This window comes from Hibiscus syriacus, unplaced genomic scaffold, assembly GCF_006381635.1.
Source record: "Hibiscus syriacus cultivar Baekdansim isolate YM2019G1 unplaced genomic scaffold, ASM638163v2 tig00111774_pilon, whole genome shotgun sequence".
Classification (NCBI taxonomy): Eukaryota; Viridiplantae; Streptophyta; class Magnoliopsida; order Malvales; family Malvaceae; genus Hibiscus; species Hibiscus syriacus.
This window is the reverse complement of record NW_024063175.1, coordinates 1,854,046-1,877,474: the sequence shown is the minus strand read 5'-3', so window position 1 is coordinate 1,877,474 and position 23,429 is coordinate 1,854,046. Positions and strand designations below refer to the sequence as shown.

The following is a 23,429-nucleotide window of genomic DNA, read 5'->3' as shown; positions in this document are numbered from 1 at the left end:
CAATACATTGACATAATTTTTTTGAAAATTGAAGAAGTTCATATAGAAGAACTTATTTGATTCTGACATCCATTTTGATGCTTGCATTCATCACAGAAGGAGATGGATAAATATCAATATTTTGCTCGCATCCATAACAAAAAAAGTTGGATCAGCATAATCTTATTTTGCTCGATTCTATAACATAATAGGGTACATTATAATTGGTAATTTGTTTGATTACATCACAAAAGAAGATAGATCAACATTGTCACTTTACTCGATTCCATCACAGAATGAGTTTCGAGTTGGATTAGCATAATCTTACTTTGCTCGATTCTATCACAAAATGAGGTAGATCAACATCAATAGTTTATTTAATTTCATCCCAAAAGGAGTTGGATTAACATTGTATTTCACTCAATTCTTCACAAAAGGAGTTCGATTAGCGACAACCTTGTGCTTGATTCCATCAAAGAAGGATTTGGATCAGCACAACCACTTTGCTCGGCTCTATCAAAGAATGAGGTAGGTCAACTAGACCATTTTGCTCGATTCTTCACATAAGAAGTTGAACCAGCGTCAATTTTTTGTCCGTTTCCATCACAGAAGGAGGTGGAACAACATCACCATTTTGCTTGACTTCATCACAGAATGAAGTATGTCAACATCGCCCCCCATAGCAGAAGTTGGATCGACATTGTTTTTGCTCGATTTCATCACAGAATGAGGTGAATCGGTAATTTTACAGGAAGAATAGGTATATATATGAGAACTCGTTCAACCTAGAACGGGACTTTGTGGTCGAATGGAGGGTTCATATAGGAGATATCCTCTATTATGTCGATGATATTTGAAAAATAAGGGGAGTTCATATAGGAGGGCTCGCTAAGATTTCAGAGTTAACCTTTATCAGAGAGTGAAGGGTTCATAATCTGAAAGATCTAAAGCTCGTGATTTGAAGGGTCAGCCGGATAAAATTGGTGTTTTTTGTCTTTGCTTCATTCTTGTTTCACATTAATGAACAAAGAGGGGAAAATGTCATCATCCATTTTATTCTGTTGGTAACATGTCATTTTATATATTATATAGTTTTAATATATACTATATGATGGGCTTAGTGTATAGTTTTTAAATATAAAATGTTTAGTACATAGTATTAACGTACATATTATTAGTATATGATTTTCATTAATGTGTATAGTGCTAAGATTTCAGAGTTAACCTTTATCAGAGAGTGAAGGCTTCATAATCTGAAAGATCTAAAGCTCGTGATTTAAAGGGTCAGTCGGATAAAATTGGCATTTTTTGTCTTTGCTTCATCCTTGTTTCACATTAATGAACAAAGGGGAAAATGTCATCATCCATTTTATTCCGTTGGTAACATGTCATTTTATATATTATAAAGTTTTAGTATATACTATATGATGGGCTTAGTGTAAAATTTTTAAATATAAAATGTTTAGTACATAGTATTATGTACATATTATTAGTATATGATTTTCATTAATGTGTATAGTATATAATTTTTAGTATAATAAATATAACATATAGTATATGATTTATATTATATATAATATAGTTTTTCATATTAGGTAGTTATGGTACAAATCCATATTTTATAACATGTATTGGTCCATTTTTTGCTTTTACAAATAATAAGTCCAATATTAAATAAATAGGAGAGCCCATTTTTACATATTTCCATACAATTTATATACAAACTTTTTTAACAAATAAATCCATTATTAGTAACCCATTTTGCGATAAACATTTTTAGTCAACTACAAAAATTCTAAGCCCAATAAAATAGTCCAAGTATATTTTACAAACAAAAAAACCAAAAACCCTACACTACATGTGCTGTCGTCGGTTTTGCACGGTAGGAGGGGAAAATTTTGTTTTAATTTTAAAAGGAGAAGGTAATTAATTTGGTCCTAATTTTGAGGTGCAATTAGTGGATGATAACTCAATCATCCATGTGAAGAAGAGCAAATTAATGTGAGCCTTTGATCGAGGTTAGATCTAAAGGTCTTAAATTGTGCCACCTCATCCATCCTTGTGAAGAAAACCAAATCTGTGAGCCTTTGATTAAAAATTTGATCCAATGGCTTTGGAGCAAGCCACATCATCGATCCATGCCAAACTAACACAAAGGCATCATAGTCGTTAGATCAAGATGAGATCTAACGGTCAAGGATCATCCCATCATAGGTGACCATTGGTCTCCCCTCGTCGGTGCATCGCCGAGTGTGTATTCTTCTCCGACCGACGCTTGTCTAACCTCCTTTTCATCGTCATTTTTCCTCCATTCTACGGTTGTGATTGTGGCCATGAAAAGTTATGAAAAAACACAAAAAAAATTAGTGATGTAACCATAAGGTTCTAGTATGAAGCAAAGCGAAATTTGTTAGCAAATAAACCGGTTTTACAACGAATTATGGGCGGGAATCGACAAAATATGTGCCTAAATCCTTAATATATGAAGAGATCATCATTAAAAAACAATCACCCATCATTAACACGAAAATCAGAAGCATTAAGTGTAGAAAATCAAGAAGCAAAATCGGACAAGGAGAGACTCTTTTTCCTTCATCATCGTCCATCACCATTCACCGGCGTCGTTTGTAGTTCTTTTTATAAGGTAAGCTCTTCCTTTCATTTTTTTTTTTTTTGTGGTTGCTTTGTTCTAGGGTTAAATAAGGAGGTTGGTTAAAAGTTGAGAGGTCATAGGCAGCGGGGACTCGGTGGTCGGATTTGATAGTTTGGTCGGTGGTTTCATTCAGCTTCGGGGTTCGAGTAGCATAAGGGGGTGAAGTTGGGTTTGGTTCTTATGGACCAAGGTTTTTAGTTTAAGAATGAAGAATAGTTTAGGGGTTCTTGTTTTAGGGATGTGTTCTTGAGTTTTTGGTTTAGGGAAAAAGGAGGATGTGAAGAAACATAAGTTTTGATTCGGAAAAAAAATAGATGTTGAGGATTTAGTGTTGTTACAAATTAAAGTTGGGATTAGGGGATGAACATGGTGGTATTCTTGAGAAAATTATGAGTTTTGATCTTGAAAAATAAGTTTGAAAAATAAGTTTGGATGGTGTTTTGGTGTTTGTGGAACATCTAACTTGGTCTTTAAGATGAATTTGGGAAGAACATGGGATGAACATTTGGTTAAATTTGGGATAAAGCGATTGGTCCGGTAGAGAGTTGTGTGAGAGGAGTAGATAAATTTTTTTTAGAACAAAATGATTCATGTCTTAAAATTTTAACTTTTATACTAGTTTAATATTTTGGAAAATTGGCTCATTAAAGCCCCTACTTCTCATTTTTTTTGTTTATTTCGTGTCTTTTGATTTATTTTATTTTGATTACTAAATGTTTGTAAATCATTCCATGAATTTTGAATTCAATGCAATTTAGTACTGAATATCATTTCCCATTATTTCTTTTATTTTATTAAATGTCTTTTGTTATTAATTATGATTTTAGTTTTAAAATCTTTCAATTTAGTCATGTGTTTAATTATAGACTAAAGCCTTTAGGTTTTTAATTTCTTAATTTAGTCACTAAAATCAAACCCTAGACTTTTTAATTAAAACTTAAGATTTTAGTTCTTTTAAAATTAGTTACTAATTATTAATTAGTTCATTAGCTTAATGTTATTTAATTAAATTCATAATTTGATTAAAATAGAATAAATCAAAATAGAATGTTTATTTATTTTCTGATATTAAAAATGGTAGCCTTAACATAACTAGATATCCATTTTTCAATAGTTTTTAAATAAACAATATCCTACCAGTGGTCACCAAAAAAAATAAAATAGGTTCATATTAAGAACAAAAGGGTAAAGATTTGTTCCTACGTTTTAAACTGCTAAGGACACACTGCTTGATTAATGCCAATGAACATCCTTATTCTTTTTAATAATAAATTAACTAATTGGCCAACCCTTAGTTTTCTTGTTAGGGTTCAAAAATTGTTTAATTTTCTAAATTTTTAGTGAATGACAATATTTCATTGTTTCGATTAAAAAATAAGAAATAATTGTCTTAATGCAAATTAAGGGGCTAGTTTCTTTTTAAATTGAAAATAGACAAATATTGTGTCTCTCCTAAAAATCTTTTAATTTAGTTAAAATGTTTTCTTTAGAGAATAAAAGGATCACGAATTAAATAAATATTTGAACTGTTAGATTTTCAATATAGGGACAAATTCGTAATTGAAGGTACCAATTTATGAACATTGTGGGGGTGACAATCTTTCCTCATGTATAATTAACTCTCGAACCCATAATCTCTAAAATCGCATACGAAATTGTGTTTTTTAAGTTTTCATTTAAAATTCTTTAAAAGGATGTTTTCATGGTTTTCGACTTTCCTAATCCTAATGGTCAATGACGACTCCAAGTATTTCTAAATCTTTTCTAAAAAGTTTCAATTCTTAATTCCGACTTCTAAGAAACACATTCCATAAAGAAGTTGGCATGACAATCAGGAGGCTTGAACAAGAAGAGTGAGAGTCGTTTCAACGATATGGCGGTGCATGCCCTCGACAACACCATTTTGTTGGGACATGTGAGAAAAAAAATGAGTCTATGTTGTATCTCAACCTCTTGAAGCACCTTGGTGAACGGTCAAAATTCACTACCCAATAACTTTGGACATCTTTTATTTCAGAACCAAATCGCACTGGAACCATATGTCAAAACAATGGCAATGCATATGACGCCTGTGACTTCTCCTTCAACAAATAAATTCGAGTATACCTACTGCATGCATCAAAACATGACATAATATCAAAATCCATTGGACACAATATGCGGAGGTCCCCACAAGTTGATAAATACTATATGAAACAGGTCATCATATACAGTTTAAGACAGAGAATAACAAAGCATCGCTTTTTTCGGAATAGCAGACAACATAAGCCTCATCATCAATGACAAAAGATGTATCAACATTACAATTATGACACACTTTTAGTAATGAAACGTGAGACGGGTGACCCAATCAATTATGCAACAAGCAAAAATTAACAACCCGACGAGCTACATTACATTTAACATGAATATTATTTTGCAAAGTAGAATCAAACTCATAAAGACCGTCCTTCTCATGACCTTCAAGTATAATCGTTTTTGTGTCTTCATCCCGAATCACGCATCTACGAGACGACCGATTATCTTTAGAAGCAAGGTACAATTAGAAGCAAGCAAACTTGATTGACCAAAACGATAAATTGAAAAAACATTACCGTTGGTAACCATAATCTTACCTTGGCCGGTATAATCTTCTCCTTGGACAACATTGGCCGCATCACACGTTATATGATGAGTGACCCCAGAGTCAACAAACCATTTCCCATATGACTTTGAATTTCCATGATTCCCTGTGTTGTGTTGTTGGCCGTATTCAGCCTCTACGCCTGAAGCATTGCAATACCTCGATCCATGACAACCACACGAATGTCCCGAAGTCAAAGCATACATATTAGTATATGAAGTACCAACCAAAGCCTTACTGCCACTGAAACCCCACGAAACGTTTGATCGAACCTATACCAACACTTATCCACCAAATGGCCAAGTTTACCTTGCAGTTGACATTGAAACCGAATTCTGCAAATACCACGACCGCCCTGATGTGGAACAAAAGGCCTAGGTGATTGGCCAGAGGATTTTACCGCTCCTTGCTCTAATGAATCATTAACTTGAAGATGAGCAAGATTGGCACTAATGGATAAGCTTTCTGCCTCCTCAAACCATCTTAATTAGATTTCGGCATCCATCAAGATGGACACAACCCCGTCCAAAGTGAAGGGTTCCTGACTAAAAGTAATCACAACAATGAATGGGTGATATTCAGACGGCAGCCCAATGAGGATCGTCGCCACCTGCTCATACTCAGACACCGGGCTTCCACACATGGCGAAGTCATCACAAATCTTTTTGACCTGAGAGATAAAGGCCCTTATGCTCAACTCCCCTTTTCGAACTGTCTTCAACCAATAATGTAAATTCATTATCGTGATCTTAGACTTGCTTGTAAAAAACTTGTTGACGGTGGACCAAAATTCTACGGCAGTATCAGCTCCGACCATATGAGGAATGATGGACGGACTCATCGTGGATAGAAGCCATGAAGCGAGCGCACTGTCCTAGGCCATAAACAACTCGTACTCTTCATTCTCAACAATTGTTTCATTCTCTCGAACCACCGTCGAGGGAGGAGGAGTGATATCACCAGTCAGAAGTTTCTCAAGACGATGACTCCTTACCGCCAGAACCATCTGCTGCTTCCATAACAAGAAGTTATGTTAATCCAAAACGACGCTCAGCCTCTAGTTGGTGAAGACCTTCTGCAATAACACCGATGAAGCCTCCATGTCACCCATACTAACACCAAAGAAGATAAGAACAAAAAGAAGATGCACAGTTATGGAAGGTGAACCCCCAGATCCTAAGGCGATTGATACCATATTGAGCTCTAATTATCACAAAAGCTCTACTTTCTTGCATTCATAAAATCACGTATATAAGCTTAGAGAAACCCTACTAGTAGATTCCAAAATGGCTACACTAACCTACCAAGCTGTTATGCCAGCTCACCTAACTAGTTACACCAATCCTAACATATCATTATTATTAGCTAATAAATAGTTATGTTTTATCATAACGTAATATCATATCATCTTTAAAAAAAATTAAAAAAGTCATAGCAGTAGTTTCGTTAATTTTTTAATGATAGGTAACCAAAATAAAATCAAAACATAACAATAGGTATAATTTTGGAAAAAAATTAAGTGATTAAAATCGAACAAAAGTGACGATTAGGATACTAAATGCGTAGTTTACCCAAAAGATTACTAATGGTATAAATACTTTGACCTGCCCTAAACCAAATTTCTGGTTTGAACTAGATAAAAATTCTTACACAAATATTGCCTTCAATTCTTAAGCTATTTCTAATGTTTTTTTAAAGGGCATTGTAATCTTATATTACTAATTAATGAAATTAAAAAAAGATTTATATTGATATTTAAATTTCTATAACTGGATATTACCCTATGATCATAATATTAAATTTATTCAAAAAAATAAAATTTGACGGATGTAAATAAAAAAATTACTATAAAAATAGTAGTTACTAATCCTTTTGTCCATAATGTTTTCTTTAAATATAATTGATTGATTATGCAATGTAATATTTTTTTATGGATGGAGATTAAATTCCGGTGACATGGTTAAAAAGTAAAATAAACAATTATCAGTAAAACTATTTATTTGTTTTAATATAAATTACGAGTATCTCTCTTTTATCTGTTTCCATAAATTAGATGTGTTTTAGATATATAATAAAAAATATTATCGGTAAGGTTGTGTGGCTGATTTTATATATTTATTTACTTTATTATGTTGTTAATAAATTTTATTATAATATAAAAAACCATTGTTTTCTTAATTGACAACGTGTAAATAAATACTCACTCGACCAAAAGAAAATGTAAATAAAAAAATGATGTCGTTAAATTTAATGGTGCAGATGAAAGCTCTGAGATTTAAGATGAAATTATATTCGGCGATGAAAGATTAATATTAAACAATCCCAACAAATGAACTTAACTTCATTTGTTGGGATTGTTTTTGTTTAGTTAAAAAATTTAAAACGAAAGTAACAAAATTATATAAAATCATAATTTTTTTTTATTTTTCTTAGAAACTTGGAAGATAAAAGGTATAATGATAAAATTAGTCTTCAACGTTTCCATAAATTATCATTTTCCTCTTTATTTTTTTCGAAGTATTTTGTTATAACGTTCCAATTTTTGGTTGAAATAGCTCATGATAGATGGAAAACTTTAGTTGATTAACGTTTAACTCATGTTGTTGACGTAACATTTTTTTATTTTTAATTGAGGATATGATCATTGTCATGTCACTTAAAACAATAATGTGACATGTACTAAATCATCCAAAGTAATACTCAATTTGTCTCATTAAATTTTTTTATTTTGAGTTTTAAACTTGTCATATTTAAAATGTACTATTAGAAAAGTCAACATATAACAACATTAATATTTTCCTTTTTAGTGTTCCTTTTTTATACCTATCAAAACAAATTTATCAAATATGTCAATCACTTTTTGTGTGATAATTTTATCATTTTTCTTATTTATGTGATCAAATTTATCTCCTAAAACTATGTATTTTGTCAACATGAGATATAATTAATTTGATAGAGGGAGTAATATAACATATGTCATATCATCAAAATAATAACATGGTATATGCCACTTCACCAATTAAACACATGTGAAATGTCACCTCACCAATATGTGTTAACCATTAATAAACTAACGGTTTCAATCAAACAATAACTATTTTTATAAAATATTAAAACCTAAAATACTAAAAAGAAGAAATAGATAAAATAATTTTTTATATAAACATTAGGGACTAATTTTATTATTATGCCAAAATAAAACTGGCACACTTGATGATCTAAAAGTTGTTAAAATATTAGGAGTAATATTTTTATGGTTAAATAAATGATAATAAAAGAGATAATTCTGTAAATGGCAGGACAAGACAAGTAGACAAAACAACACAACAATCTCTAACAAACAAACCGGACCCAGAAACTTTAAAAACTCTATCTATCTTCATTCTCAATTTCTCTCTCTCGCTTTCTCTGTTTCCAAATCCAAACTTGAAAATTTTCAGCTCCATCCTCACCCGATCACTGGAGCTGAAGCCAAATGCCGAATTGACAATTCACTGCTCCCTCACTTTAACCCTCTCTCTCTCTCTCTCTCTCTCTATCCCCCATTTCATGGACAACAATGTAACCCATTTCACTAACCGCCATGAACCCATTACCGCTGACGAAGATGATACCAAAACCCCTGCAAACGGCGGAGGACGCGGCGCCAGCATAGCGGAGAGGAGGGCGGCGACGTGCGGTTTCAAGGCCGAGACGATAACTGCGGTCAGGTTGATCGCACTGGATTCCCCATCTCCCTGCTCGCCTTACCTTACTATTTCTCCTGGGATCAGCCCTACTGCTTTGTTGGATTCTCCTATAATGTTGCCAAATGCTCAGGTACCCACTGCTTATGTTCGATTAATGAGTTTTTCCCATGATTATGACTGTCACTGTTAATATATAGTATCTTATTATGAATGCCAGAACATCATCTTTAATGCTTCTTTTGTTAGTGGCAATGCCATATTTAAGGCTCTACATATGAAATCTCGAGTTTGATCATATTAAATATGAGTGGTGTTGGCTTCTAAATTGTACAAAAAATTGATATCATGCAATGTAATGTTAAATTCATGGTGTTTGGGGGCATTTATTCTTTATCATGCAATGTAATGTTAAATTCAAGGTTTGTATCGGCATATATATATTTGATTTCAATTGCCTCTGCCATTTGGCTACCTCAAAACAGAAATATTTTGGTTGCCTGGGGATAAATTAGCTGCAGAACGAAACTAGAAACAAGGATAAAAAATGCTAATGGCCTATATGAAATAAACTATTAAAAGTCCCTCAATTGAATGCTAACAAAGGGTTCTTAATAACTGGTGTAGCTATAATTTTAGTTGATTCATAATATTAGATCTGAACTCTGAAAAAAAAATCTCTTTCTAGTTCATTTAGAACTAGTTTTTTTTTCTCTCTTTTGGAAAATCTGAAGCTCAGTTATATTAAGTAAAGCATCTTAGAAAGCTTTAATAAGTATTGTGTTCTTTATGAACAAGATTGTATTAAGCTCGACTTGTGCTCCATAACTGGTACTTAAAAAAAATGCTGTAGTTAATATTGTTATTTGAATTTGTTATCTACCCTGTTTAAAGAAATTTTTCATATAAAAACTGAAAAGGGGTTTAATTAATATATTAAAATTATTGCTCTTCCCCAGCTCTGTTGTAGTATGTTCTCTAATGACTTCTGTTTCTGGTATAGACATCTCCCACCACTGGAACATTTCACAATCATGATGGTCAAGTGGTGAATCATATCAAGTGTGATAGAGACGATAGTATAGTTTCTTCTTTCACATTAAAGACGCGAAATATGGATTCTCAACCAAGTTTTTCCAGTATAGAAGATCAGGTGATTTCCTTCTACCCCAGTTCTACTTTGTCATAAAGTTAAAATTTCTGCCTATAACTGCCAGATTATTAAACTTGACATGTTTCTAATCCTTCACATATGCATACATTCAAATTGCAGTAGCAATGATTTAACAAAACTTTGCTTTTATGTTTATGAATTATGATATTCTATGTCTTACCTTCGGTTTTAACTCAAATTCATTTCAACTTTACTTTCCCTATTGTCTATATAGTATTCTTCATTGTGCATTACTTTTCTCCATTTCCTTTTTATTGTTATCTTTGATGTTTTTCAATTTTGTTCATCAAACTCTTTTTACAGATCAAGAAGGATATTGCAACAGCCTCTTTTTAATGTTCATCAAACTGGTGGCATTTGCTTTTGGGTAGATTTCTAAAGCTTTCCATGAGATTAGTGCCTTCCTTGTTGTTAGATTCTATTCATTTGAGTTTTTGATGTGGCTTAAGGGGTGAAAACAGCAGTGAATCAATAGAATTGGGGTGGAACAACCGAGTAAGAAATGGTATGCAACTTTAGAAACGTAAGTTCATAGAAACCTCTATTTTCCCTATTAATTCAAAGAAAATAATAACAATAGTTATGGCCGTAAACATTTCACAGTTTTGCAAGTATAGTCATTACGCTCTCTTGCAAATAAAATTTTATTCTAGCCCTAGATTTAAACACTAAACATAACTAATATCCCCCGACATCCATAATATATCTAATACTTTCTCAACAATTCTTGCACAATATCTGCAAGTCTCCATTTCCTCACAACACAGGAAAAAGAACAACTATTTTTTCTTCTTGGATTCGTGAAAGAGAAATTAATCTTTTGGACGGGGGAATTAATCTGACTGCAGATTTGATATGCAGTTATATTTTTCTTTTATTTTCACTGGTGAACTTTCTATTTACCATGCTTATCAGATGGAGGTGTCAGAGAATCTACAAACTAGAAAAACTAAAATCCATCACTAGAAGGTGAACTTGTTCTCTAAGCTTTTGAATGACACAAGTTCAACTAATTTGGACCAAATGAAGGAAATGCTCAAATTCAGAAATTATGTCACCATAGCATCGAAGTTTGTTTAGTCACCTTGGGAAGCTATGGCTAGTTACATAGAGCATCTGTTTTCAAAACCTTCTGAAGAAGGACAAGGCAATCACTTTGATTCTGATAACTCCAAGGCTGTTTGCACTGAAATTTTGAGGGCTAGTAACCAAGTGTTGAGCATAGAAGATGCTTATAGTCTTGTCAAACTAGGAGAAAAGACACCTCAAAATATCCTTAATATGCACCAAGCATTTGGAAGAGCTTAGAAAACCTACCATTACGTACTGGTTAAAGGTACTGATAATCTTGATCAGGAAACCTGTGGAATAAAGTTGATCGGGAATGCAAAGTTAGGATAAGGAAAACCTGAAAATCAGAACCATGCTTTAATTTTGTACCCATAGAGAAGCTTCTCAAACATTGATATGAATCAGGGCAATTACATGAAGAAGAGGCTGCAAAGAATGGATCTAGAAAATTATTCTGAACTGGTAAAGTTTTCTCACCAGAATCAAGTTTTCCTTATTAAGCATTAGAAATATTATGGACGGCTAGGATTATTAGTTATTTTAAGGGTTTAAATTAAGAGCTAGAATAGAACTTTACTTGCAAGAGAGTTTTTATAAGTGAAATATTTACAGCCACAACTATTCTTATTATTCCTTTGAATTAATTGAGAAATTACAGATTTTTATAGCTACATTTTTCTAAAGTTCCATCTTTCTTACTCATTTTCAGCCTTGTTTCTTTTGATTGCTATTGTTTTTCTGTCTAAACCACATCAGTTTTTGTAGGAAGTGTGTTTACTAGTGAAAAGAAAAGTTTTATTCACCGTGTCAATTCATAATAGAAACAGTACAGAGTTTTATACAAGAAATGTGCTAGAGTCCTAATTAAATTAACAGTCCTAGCTAAGTGAACTTTATCCTTATCTACAAAATCAGCTAGAGTTAGAGATAAACTAGAATACTAATATTTACAAGATAATCCCAAACTTTATCTAGAGACGGTACATAACTTAAAGTTTTGAGAGATAGGCAGGCCTTAACTTCTTCATATACAATACCTAATTAAAGTTTTATACAAGAAATGTGCTAGAGTCCTAATTAAATTAACAGTCCTAGCTAAGTGAACTTTATCCTTATCTACAAAATCAGCTAGAGTTAGAGATAAACTAGAATACTAATATTTACAAGATAATCCCAAACTTTATCTAGAGATGGTACATAACTTACAGTTTTGAGAGATAGGCAGGGCTTAACTTCTTCATATACAATACCTAATTGGAATGTGTATCAAAAAATAAAATAAAATAGGAATGCAAAGTGCTAATTGTGATGGTAACTTTCCGTTAAGAAGTTTGGTTGAAGTGGATTCTAAATTCTTATTTATTCTCTTTCTTGTTTTACTCAAGTAAATGGTTTAGGTTCACATCTTTGTTTACTGTGGTTGTAAATTGATTGACCTCTTTTATAACCTAATGATCAGAATTCAATTTGCTTTGTGTTATGCATTTCTTTTTTTGAAAAGTTTGTTGATATGTATTATAATAAGATGTTTTGTTGTGATTAATTTTTTTACATCTTTTTTATTTTTTTTAGGTAGTAAAATTTGTTCTTGTTAGATAATACTGGGAAAATGCTGTTGTTATGCAGATCAATTGATATCTAGCCTCACACATTCTTTGATGGTTGATATATCTTATCAATTATCATATCATCATGAACAATCCTAAAGGGGTGATCTCATCTTGGCAGGCAATAGAATTTAATTGTGACAAGCTTTGTAGATTTAGATAAGTTTCTGGATTATGTTATGGGGTTAGAATTTCGACTAGCGAATTTGTGTGGTCTTAGACGATTTTCGGGTGATGCGTTGTCTAAGTCGGTATGAACAATCCAAACAAAAAGGCTTAGAACAATGCAGAAGCAAAAAAAAAAAAACTTTGAAAGACAACTGACGTGAAAAAAGGTGGGGGTATAGTTGAAGCCCCCACATCTAATGGCTCAGATTAATTACATGGACATCTGAGATTGAATCTCATCTAATAAATCCTATTATATGGATTTCAAATTTAAATCAACATTATCCTTTTTTTTTGTATAAGCACCGGTATCCGATTTATTAATCGAGAACGTCCCTCCCAACCTAGTTTAATTTAAGTAATTATCTAAATATAAAAATGCACTTCATGTCACCAGCATCCAGGGACGGAGCTCCCTTGTGGCCCAAGGGGACCCCGGCCCATGTTAAAATTTATATATTCGATATAATTTTGGTTTAATAATATTTTGGTTCATGTAAAAATAAATATTTAAATTTAAAAAATATAAAAATTTATTAAATATTTTATCAAGTAGGGGTCGAACCAGGGTTTCAAATCGCGGTCGCAGTCGCGTTTTTGGTCATTTCGGGTTTACTGTGATTGTGGCCATCGCGGGCGTCATTGCGGGTGTAGTGGGTAACTCGGACGGCGGCGAAACCGCTATATCGCAGACAAAATCGCGTTTTCGGAACGTTTTTTGAAACCCTGGGTAGAACTAACGAATGATAAGTCTGTGTTCTCAAATTTTTTGTCTAATTACAATTTAAGTCATTGTGATTTTAAATATTAGACAAATTAGAAGTTTTTAGAGTTTTTTTTTTTATTTAGTGTGAATACAAGATAATATATGTACAAATACTTTCAACTATTTAACAATGAACGCTCATACCCCTACATAAGTGCTTGAACTCGAGACCTCAAGGATAACAACAGTCCCTTAATCACTAAGGTCGCTTGGTTCATGCTAAATTTCTAGTTTAAATACCTAATAAGTCTTTATATTTTTCTTAAATATTATAATATTTCGGCCCCTGCCAATATTTAATTCTAGCTCCGCCCTTGTCAGCATCATGCTTAATTAGGTTTTACATCTAAAACGCTATTTGAGTTAGTGATCAATTTTTGTTTATGCAGGTTTCTTCCTCTTTCAATCTAGTTCAAAATGCTGAGGTTGATTATCAACCTGTTGTCCATATGGATAGACCTTTGGATTTGAAGTTTTCTGCATATTTTTCAAAAGAAGCTATCTCGAGGAGTTTTGCAGCAGATTCAGTTGTTGATGTTGGAATTTTGAATAACATTGTAAACAATAATGCTAATTTGGGATTCCATCATTCTGAGTTTGGTAGTGATCGAACATCTTTTCAGAAAGAACCTCTTAATGGACAAGATTTACGCACACCGGAAGGCGATCAGAAGGTTACAAACACTGCTATGGGAACAGGAAGAACATCAGAAGATGGTTATAATTGGAGGAAGTATGGACAGAAACAGGTAAAAGGAAGTGAATATCCGCGAAGCTATTATAAATGTACCCATCCAAATTGTCAGGTGAAGAAGAAGGTTGAACGCTCACTTGATGGCCAAATTACTGAAATCATCTACAAGGGTGCCCATAATCACTCAACGCCTCAGCCTTGTCGTCGGCCATCACTTGGGTCCACTTTATCATCCGAGGAAATGTTAGAGAGTGCGGAAGGCACTGGAACTTCTGTCAAAGTTGAAGGTGGTTTAATTTGGAAAAATTCCCAAGCTGGTTCAAAGGATATGAAGCTTGGATCTGATTCGAAAGCTGATGGTCCGGAAAGAACATCATCGACATCTATTGTAACTGATCTTTCTGATCGGCTATCAACTGCCCAAGGGAAATCTGTTGGTGTGTTTGAATCAGCCGAAACTCCTGAATTCTCATCAACACTTGCTAGTCACGATGATGATAATGACGATAGGGTAGCCCAGGGAAGTATTTCACTCTGTGATAATACAGCTAATGATGATGAGTCTGAATCAAAAAGAAGGTAAGTTTCTGTATTGGTATGCATGATCAATGAATCTGTTTTAACTTTTACCAACTTGTATTTACTTTTTTAATCCACCTTCATTGCAGGAAAACAGAGAGCTGCATGACTGAGATGAATGTGGCATCTGGGACTTCCCGTGAACCAAGAGTAGTTGTGCAAATAGAAAGTGATGTGGACATACTCGATGATGGCTATCGTTGGAGGAAATATGGACAGAAGGTTGTAAAAGGAAATCCTAATCCTAGGTACCAAAATTTGTCAGCTGTCTTTCTTTCTACATCAGATTTTTTTTTGCATGTGAAATCGAAAGAATCATCTAAAGATGCAGGCGTAAATTTTATGTTTATGCTTCTAGCATCCATTTTTAAGATAGCTTTATTAGTCATATCCTTGTTGTTTATTTCAAAGCACAGCTAAGAAATATCGAGCTTCATGCTTTCATATATAAAACCTGTTGAGATTTTTTGTTGTCTGTCTTATAGGAGTTACTATAAATGCACAAGTCCTGGATGTCCAGTGAGAAAGCATGTGGAAAGAGCTTCCCATAATCTTAAATGTGTGCTCACAACATATGATGGAAAACACAATCATGAAGTTCCAGCAGCCAGAAATAGCAGTCATGCTAACTCTAGTGGTTGTAATTTGCCCCCTACTGGCCCCAACACTCAAGCTGCCCTTTCATTATCCAGAAGTACCCATGCTATAAAGCCCGAAACGCCAATCCAAGATTTTGCACAGCCTTTTGATCAAAAGCCTGAATTTAAAAGTGAATATGTGAGACCTAATTTTCTTGGGGATTTCAGCAATGATATGAAGCTTGGGGCAGCTTCTCTGGCTTCCATTTACCAAATGAAGTTTCCTTCCATACCAAAAGCTATTCCTTATAGCTCTTTTGGACTGAACCCAAACTGCATTGCAACTCATTCATCTGGCTCAATTGTAGTTCCAAATTTTCCGATTTTGCCTTTGAATCTCCCAACACCTCCAAATCTATCATTGACTGGTTTTGATATGAATAATGGTGGAAAATCAACAGTTCCAACTCACTCTTTCCTTCCAGGGCAACAGTTAAAAGAGAATGGTGCAAGGTTCCATGGGATTAAGCAGGAGATAAAGGATGACGACCTTTATGATCCTTGCCTTCCCATTGTTGACCATGCAAGTACATCGTCACCATCAATTTATCAGCAGGCTATTGCAAAATTTCCATCCTAGATGTGTTATTTATAAGATGGTGTTGCTTCAACACGAGTTTCTCCAAAATTGAAGGTTCCTTCTCTTGCAATGCCAGTTCTTAATATCTATGCTGTTTCTTTTACAATTTGCTAAGAGATATACGCTGATACGCATCGATTTTTATACATAGAAAAGCCAATATAGGTTAAAACTTGGTTGTATCTATCGATTTGTGCATGAGTGCTAGAATTTTTTCCCTTAATATTGAGGCTTACACCTTAGGTCCCATCTCAGCACTGGACTGTTCTTTTTTCCATTTCCAAGCTACTGAAACTTGTTTGTCTATCCTGGATGTGAATACTTTCATGTGGTGTGAAGTTAAAATGACCCATTTTTTTTTAATTCTCATCTTTAAGTTTATTGAAGAATAAATATGATTTTGAATCTAACTGCTGTTTAGATTTTCATGCATCTGTTGCTAGAAAAGATTGGTGGTAATTAAGTAGGCGCACAAGTAGTTTTCTTTGGTTGCCCTTCCGGTTCCCCAGGACTTTGTCTTGACTAATCCGGACCGACCCGTGTCACACATCTGGCTTTTATGAATAAATATAGTTTTGAATATAACTGCTGTCTAGATTTTCATGCATTTGTTGCTAGAAAAGATTGGCGGTAATTAAGTAGGCGCACAAGTAGTTTTTTTTTTATTGTTGCCCTCTCGGTTCCCTAGGGTTTTACCGTGACTAATTCAGACCAATTCATGTCACACATCTGGCTTTGGTGAATAAATATGGTTTTGAATCTAACTGCTGTCTAGATTTTCATGCATCTGTTGCTAGAAAGATTGGTTGTAATTGAGTAGGCGCACAAGTAGTTGGTTTTTTTTTTGCCCCCGATTCCCTAGGGTTCTGCCTTGATTAATCCGAACCGACCCGTGTCACACATTTGGTTTTGGTGAATAAATATGATTTTGAACCTAACTGCTGTCTAGATTTTCTTGCATCTGTTGCTAGAAAAGATTGGTGGTAATTAAGTAGGCGCACAAGTAGTTTTTTTAGTTATTCTTCCGGTTCCCCAGGGTTTTGCCCAGAGTAATCCGGACCGACCCGTGTCACACATCTGACTTTGGTGAGTGAGTCTCAGGATTCTTTTGCATACACAAGACTTCGAATTCAAGACTTGCTCATGCAATAACATGCTGCTTACCATTTAAACTAATCCCGTTAATTTAGGCGCACTAGTTTAATGCCATGTATCCTCATAATGTTGTCTGCAATATCAAATATCTTAGTGGAGCTGTAGGATCAAGCCGTGTGTTTTTTAGGCTTTGGTTAAAGAATTATTGTATTTACCTATCTGTTTTCTTTTTGCAGGTATGGAACCGTTTATGAAATTGGCGTACCTTCATTGTTTGGGTGGAGAAAATAATGACAAGGAAGAATCTGGTGGTAAAATGAGAGTAAGAAATGATGCTCTGTAGCTACAGGGACTTTCTGGCTGTGTGTGGTTTTGTAGCCTTCACCAGAGCTTTTCATTCATTTTGGTAATCACAATAAAATTTGCAATTGTTTTGATTGAATCAAATAAAGGTAGGATAGCTGAGGTGCAGATTTGGAATGGCCGTTGTACATAAACAATAAATTAATAATCCCCCAAATCTGTATTTAATGGCTTTAAATTAGTTTGATTCCAAATTGAAGATCATGCTTTTGGATCCTTGATTTAATCTCTCAACATATATTTTCTGCCTCTTCTTAGTGCCCCGGATCTTGTTTGTTTTAATATAAAAAAGGTTTATTATTATTTTTATTCACGTTAAGTTATATTTATATTTTATTTTAAATTTTAATCATAACAGTAATAAATAAATAAATAAATCAAGGGTAAAGTCTATAAATAGTCCCCGAACTTTTAGGGTACTTGCATTTTGGTCACCCAACTTTTGAAACTTGCAATACAATCATCAAAATGTTAGGTCGTTTTTAGTAAGGTGCTTGTCGTTACCTCCGTTAGTTTTAACTGACGTGGCATTTAACTCCCGTTAAGCTCAAGTTCTTCTTCTTCTTCTTCTCTTTCTTCTCCTTCTTCTTAGCCAATTGCAGACGGATGAGGCATGACCGACTGGATTTTGGTTGAAATGGTGTGAGAACTACAACGGTGGTGGCGGTGTGGTGAACGGACGGCTAAAAATCGATGAAAATAGAAAAGGGCCGTTGGGATTTTCTGACGAGATTCAAGGCCCTCTCCACAGTGAACGGAGGTGAATCTCAAAAAGTGGCTAGTAGGGTTTTGGTTAGAATGGGGCAATGCTCCTACTAGTACCGATGGTGACGGTCACTGGCGACTGACGATGGAGATCGAGGATGGGTGTTTGATTGGTCTCTTCACGATTTGAGATGAACGGTGGACAATGAGAATGAATCGAGGGTCGAGGTATGGTCGGGAGGCGACGACAGTGACGATGGTGATGACAGTGTGAGCCACCACTGACTGGAGTTGGGGTGATTAGAGGTGTGAGAGAAGAAGAAGAAAGGGGATTAATCGCGGGGGGGGGGGGGAGGGGTAAACGGAAGTTAGGAGCCAAGTCAGCTAAAACTAATAAGAGGTAATGAATGGGACCTTACTGAAAACGAACTAAAAGTTTGATGATTGTATTGTAAGTTTCAAAAGTTGGGTGAGCGAAATGCAAGCGTCCTAAAAGTTCGAGGACTATTTATATACTATAGGATATTGCTTTGTTGAGTCCTTTGAGTATTATAAGTTACAAAATGGTCTCCCGATTATAAGTGTGATTTTTTAATTCATGTGTCTAAGATGAAAAAAAAATCTTTTTTATCATTGTAATAAGAAGGTAAAATGTAAGATTTTCCCCCTCCAAATGTGTAGTTTTGAGAGGATGTAAATAAGATACTTTCAAGTTGGGAGAACTTTATGAAAGAAAAAAAAAATCAACCTTGACTTACCAAGTGGATACAATTTGATCATTAAAATCTTTATTTAACTAGCTCACGATAATAAGAGTTTTCTCTATTTTTATTTTTTTAATTAGTTTGTGGAAACGTCCCCCTCCAGGCTATCTAAAGTTCAATGTTAACGGAGCTGTCTGTGGAAGCTTCGGAGTCGCTGGAATTGGAGGCTTATTAAGGGATCACCAAGGTAATGTTCTTTTGAGTTTCTCGAAATCCGTCGGCCTCTTGGGTCCTTCGGGAGCTGAAATTCAAGCAATAGTGGAAGCTTCTTGTTGTTTTACTGAGTCTATCTAGTTTCCCTCCTCTCAGCTTATTATCGAATCCGACAGTGTTTCTCGTTCTCGCTTGGATTAATGCACCTTTTTCAGATCCAACTTGTTTCAAATTGGATTGTATGTTCTGCTACCAGATTTGTCGAAAACATTCGTGGAAGGTGCAGGTTGTTCCGAGAATCAACAATGTTTGGGATAAGGTGTCCAAAAAGGACGAGAGATTGTTTTAGGGTAAAAAAACCATAGTTTGTTGGGGTTCATCACTTTGGAGTCCCTAAACTTCAATACCATAGCCCATCGACCATCGCTTATCCCCCATCTATTTCCAGTTCACCGAAACAATAATCCGATGAAAATCAGGGTGTTAAACTGAACCTGGCAGACAGTGAATTGCTTCAATCCAACCCAAATCAACTGTCACTAGCCAAACGACCATCGCGACCCAACATGTTCTTGTCTTGTGAGTCTAGCAAGAGAGCAATAGTGGCATAGTAATTGATGAAGTAGAGACGATGGAAGCGTCTTCGATTGGCGAAAACAACTACCATAACCTGCAATCAAACGACAACATAAGCAGCAACCCAAGGCAATAGCAAAAATAGAGAAAATAATAGAGGAACGTCGATAAAAAAGAATATCTCAATTTATAGTGTTTCTGGCAACGGTTGGAATGCTCCCCTCAACGGCGTGCTCATCATATTGTGGAGTAGTCCCATTGGATGGCTCACGTGGAGATCGACGTTGATGAAGATTTGAAGAAATCGAAGCTTCCCCTACAGATCTACGACTGACTACGATGATTCTGATGATCGGAGGCTAAATCTGTGACGACGAGATAAAGATAGTTTGAGTGGTAGTTTTTAGGTTTAGAGACCATCAATGACGATGGCAATCGACGACTTCACTAAACCAATCGACGAATAATATCTGGTTTTGGGAGATAGGATTTAGGCGAGATTAGGGATGTAAAATCGGGTAATCATTTAGGTTTTAGTCAGATTCTGTCAGGTCGAGTAAAATCGGATACAGGTCAAGTCAGGTAAATTTGATGCTTCGACTCAGATCAGGTTGGGTTTAGGTCAAATCAGGTCGGGTCATTTTCAGGTTGATTTGACACGAGGTACAGTTCTGGTTCAGGTTGGGTTACTTTCAATTTGGATCGATGCCAGTTCAGGTCTGGAACAGTTAAAAAGCAGGTTAATTCAGGTTCGGATGGACTTCAGGCAGATTTCGTTCAGATCGGGTCACATCATTGGCAGATAAAATTCAGGTCGGATCTCTATCAGATACAGATTGAGTTCAAATCGAGTTAATTTTTATTTTTGGATTAATTATTTTCGTCGTTCGCGAACGTTGAATTGCAATTTGTAATTGTATATGATTTAGAGTAAATTACTAAGAATATAAATAATCATGGTTCAATTTTATGAAAAATAAAAATTTAATAATTAAATTGAAAAAAATATGAAATTACAAATTAAAATTTAAATAAATTAAACAACACACATTGATGAGGGATCAAATCAAAAAAATTTAAATTGTGAGGTTGAAATTAATACAAAAAGTACTAAATTATACCCATTTAAAAAGTTATGGGCCAATTAAAAATATAAATAAGTAATAAGTATGGGTCAATTTCAAATGCAAATATAATTTGGAGGACTAAATTAAACAAATATGAAACTATAAATAAAAATTTAAATAAATTAAACAACACAAAGGGATGAAATCGAAATAATTTTAAATTGTGAGGTTTAAATTAATACAAAAAAGTACTAAATTATACTCATTTAAAAAGTTATGGGACAATTAAAAAATATAAATAAGTAATAAGTATGGGTCAATTTCAGATGCAAATATAATTTTAAGGACTAAATTGAACAAATATGAAATTACAAATTAAAAATTAAATAAATTAAACAACACACATTGATGATGGATCAAATCGAAATAATTTTAAAATTTGAGGTTTAAATTAATACAAAAAAGTACTAAATTATACCCATTTAAAAAGTTATGGGCCAATTAAAAATAGAAATAAGTAATAAGTATGGGTCAATTTCAGATACAAATATAATTTTAAGGACTAAATTGATCAATATTAAATTACAAATTAAAATTTAAATAAATTAAACAACACAAAAGGATCAAATCGAAATGATTGCAAAATGGACTAAATTGCATTCATTTCAAAAGTTGAGAAAAAAATGAAACAACTATATATATATATATATATAATATATATATATATATATATATATAATATAAACTATGTAGTTTATATATAAAGTATATGTATTATATATATAAATTATAGTTTATTATATTATTATATACAATATATAAACTATATATTATGTATATATTATGTATAAATATATATATATATAAACTATAATACTATATAGTTTATTAATATAAATTATATAGTTTATATATAAATTTTATAGTTTATATATAAGTTATATATGAATTATATATAAACTATACAATTTATATTTATATATTATGTATAATTATAAATAATATATATTGTATAAATTATATAGTTTATTAATATAAACTATATAGTTTACATATATATAGTATATATGGTTTAAGGTTTAGGGTTTATGATTTAGGGTTAATTTATGGAATTATATATAAATTATATAGTTTATAGATAGTAGTATTTAAACTATATATAAACAATATAAACTAAATTATACTATATGTAAACTATATATTCTATATAGTTTACATATGAACTATATGTATAAACTATGTAAACTATATAGTTTACATATGGCCTATATATATAGTTTATTAGTGAACTATATAAACTATTTATATAGTATATACTATATATATAAATTATAGTTTATATTTATATACTACATACTATAGTTTATATTTATATACTATATATATTTATATACTATTTATATAAACTATAAAAAGTATATAGTTTATAAAATATAATTTATATTAATATAGTATATATGTATGTATATAAACTATATATGTATAAACTATATAAAATATATAGTTTATAAATTATAATTTATATTAATATAGTATATATGTGTGTATATAACTATATATATAGTATATATAAATATATATATATATATATATATATATATATATATATATATATATATATATATATATATATATATATATATATAGTTTATAGAAACACTATGCATAAACTATATAAAGTAATAAAGTATATAGTTTATAAAAACCCTAAACCCTAAATAGTATGCATAAACAATAGTTAATATATGTAACCTATAATATATGTATACATAAACTATATATGTAACTTATAGTACATGTATGTATAAACTATGTATAGTATATATAAACTATATATATATAACCTATAGTATATGTATATATACAATCTATTTATATGTTATATAAACTGTATATGTAACCTATAGTTTATAAACAATTACTCGTATTAGTGTATTATATAGTTTATACTTTATAACCTATAGTATATAATTTATAAATTATAGTTTATATTAATGTACTATATAGTTTATATTAATTTTAATTATCTTAACTATAATTTATATTAATATAGTATATAGTTTATAAACTATACTATATTAATATTAATTATATTAACTATAGTTTATAAATTATACTATATAATTTATAACATATAGTTTATATTAATATTAATTTTATAGGATATATTTTATATTAATATTAATATTAATTACAAATTAAAAATTATATTATATTAATATAATTTAATATTAATATTAATTATATTAATATTAATTATAATATATAATTATTTTAATATTAATTATAAATAGTTTATTAATATAAATTTTAGGCGATTTTCTCGATATATCACCGTTGAACAGTATATTTCCCGATCAGACATCGTTCATACTATATTTTCCGATCTAACACCCTTTGCAGAAAGGCGCGGTCCCTGCAACACGCTTTACGCTGATTTGGTGTCACGTGGGGTAAGACGCTTCCTGAAGCGCACCTTATGCTGACA

At 32.5% G+C, this 23,429-nt stretch overlaps 1 protein-coding gene across 2 annotated transcripts; it reads left to right on the top strand.

Annotated features, from left to right (window-relative positions):
* The first annotated feature begins 8,651 nt into the window (after positions 1 to 8,651).
* On the top strand, positions 8,652 to 17,792 carry LOC120170225 (probable WRKY transcription factor 2). 2 transcript variants are annotated; one of them, XM_039178201.1, is made up of 6 exons: positions 8,652 to 9,074; positions 9,945 to 10,094; positions 14,117 to 15,000; positions 15,090 to 15,248; positions 15,486 to 16,272; positions 17,550 to 17,792. In XM_039178201.1, exons 1-5 carry the CDS (start codon positions 8,805 to 8,807, stop codon positions 16,216 to 16,218), a joined length of 2,196 nt encoding a protein of 731 aa, XP_039034132.1. In that variant the 5' UTR covers positions 8,652 to 8,804; the 3' UTR covers positions 16,219 to 16,272; positions 17,550 to 17,792. The 2 variants fall into 2 exon arrangements, with proteins under 2 accessions (XP_039034132.1, XP_039034133.1); XM_039178202.1 differs by lacking the exons at positions 8,652 to 9,074; positions 9,945 to 10,094 and adding an exon at positions 11,065 to 11,648.
* Positions 17,793 to 23,429: the final 5,637 nt, after the last annotated feature.

Coding starts and splice junctions, on each gene's coding strand:
- LOC120170225 (XM_039178201.1), top strand. CDS start 8,805: ATGGACAACAATGTAACCCATTTCACTAACCGCCATGAACCCATTACC. Junction 9,075..9,944: donor TAATGTTGCCAAATGCTCAG/GTACCCACTGCT, acceptor TTTCTGGTATAG/ACATCTCCCACCACTGGAAC. Junction 15,001..15,089: donor GAGTCTGAATCAAAAAGAAG/GTAAGTTTCTGT, acceptor CCTTCATTGCAG/GAAAACAGAGAGCTGCATGA.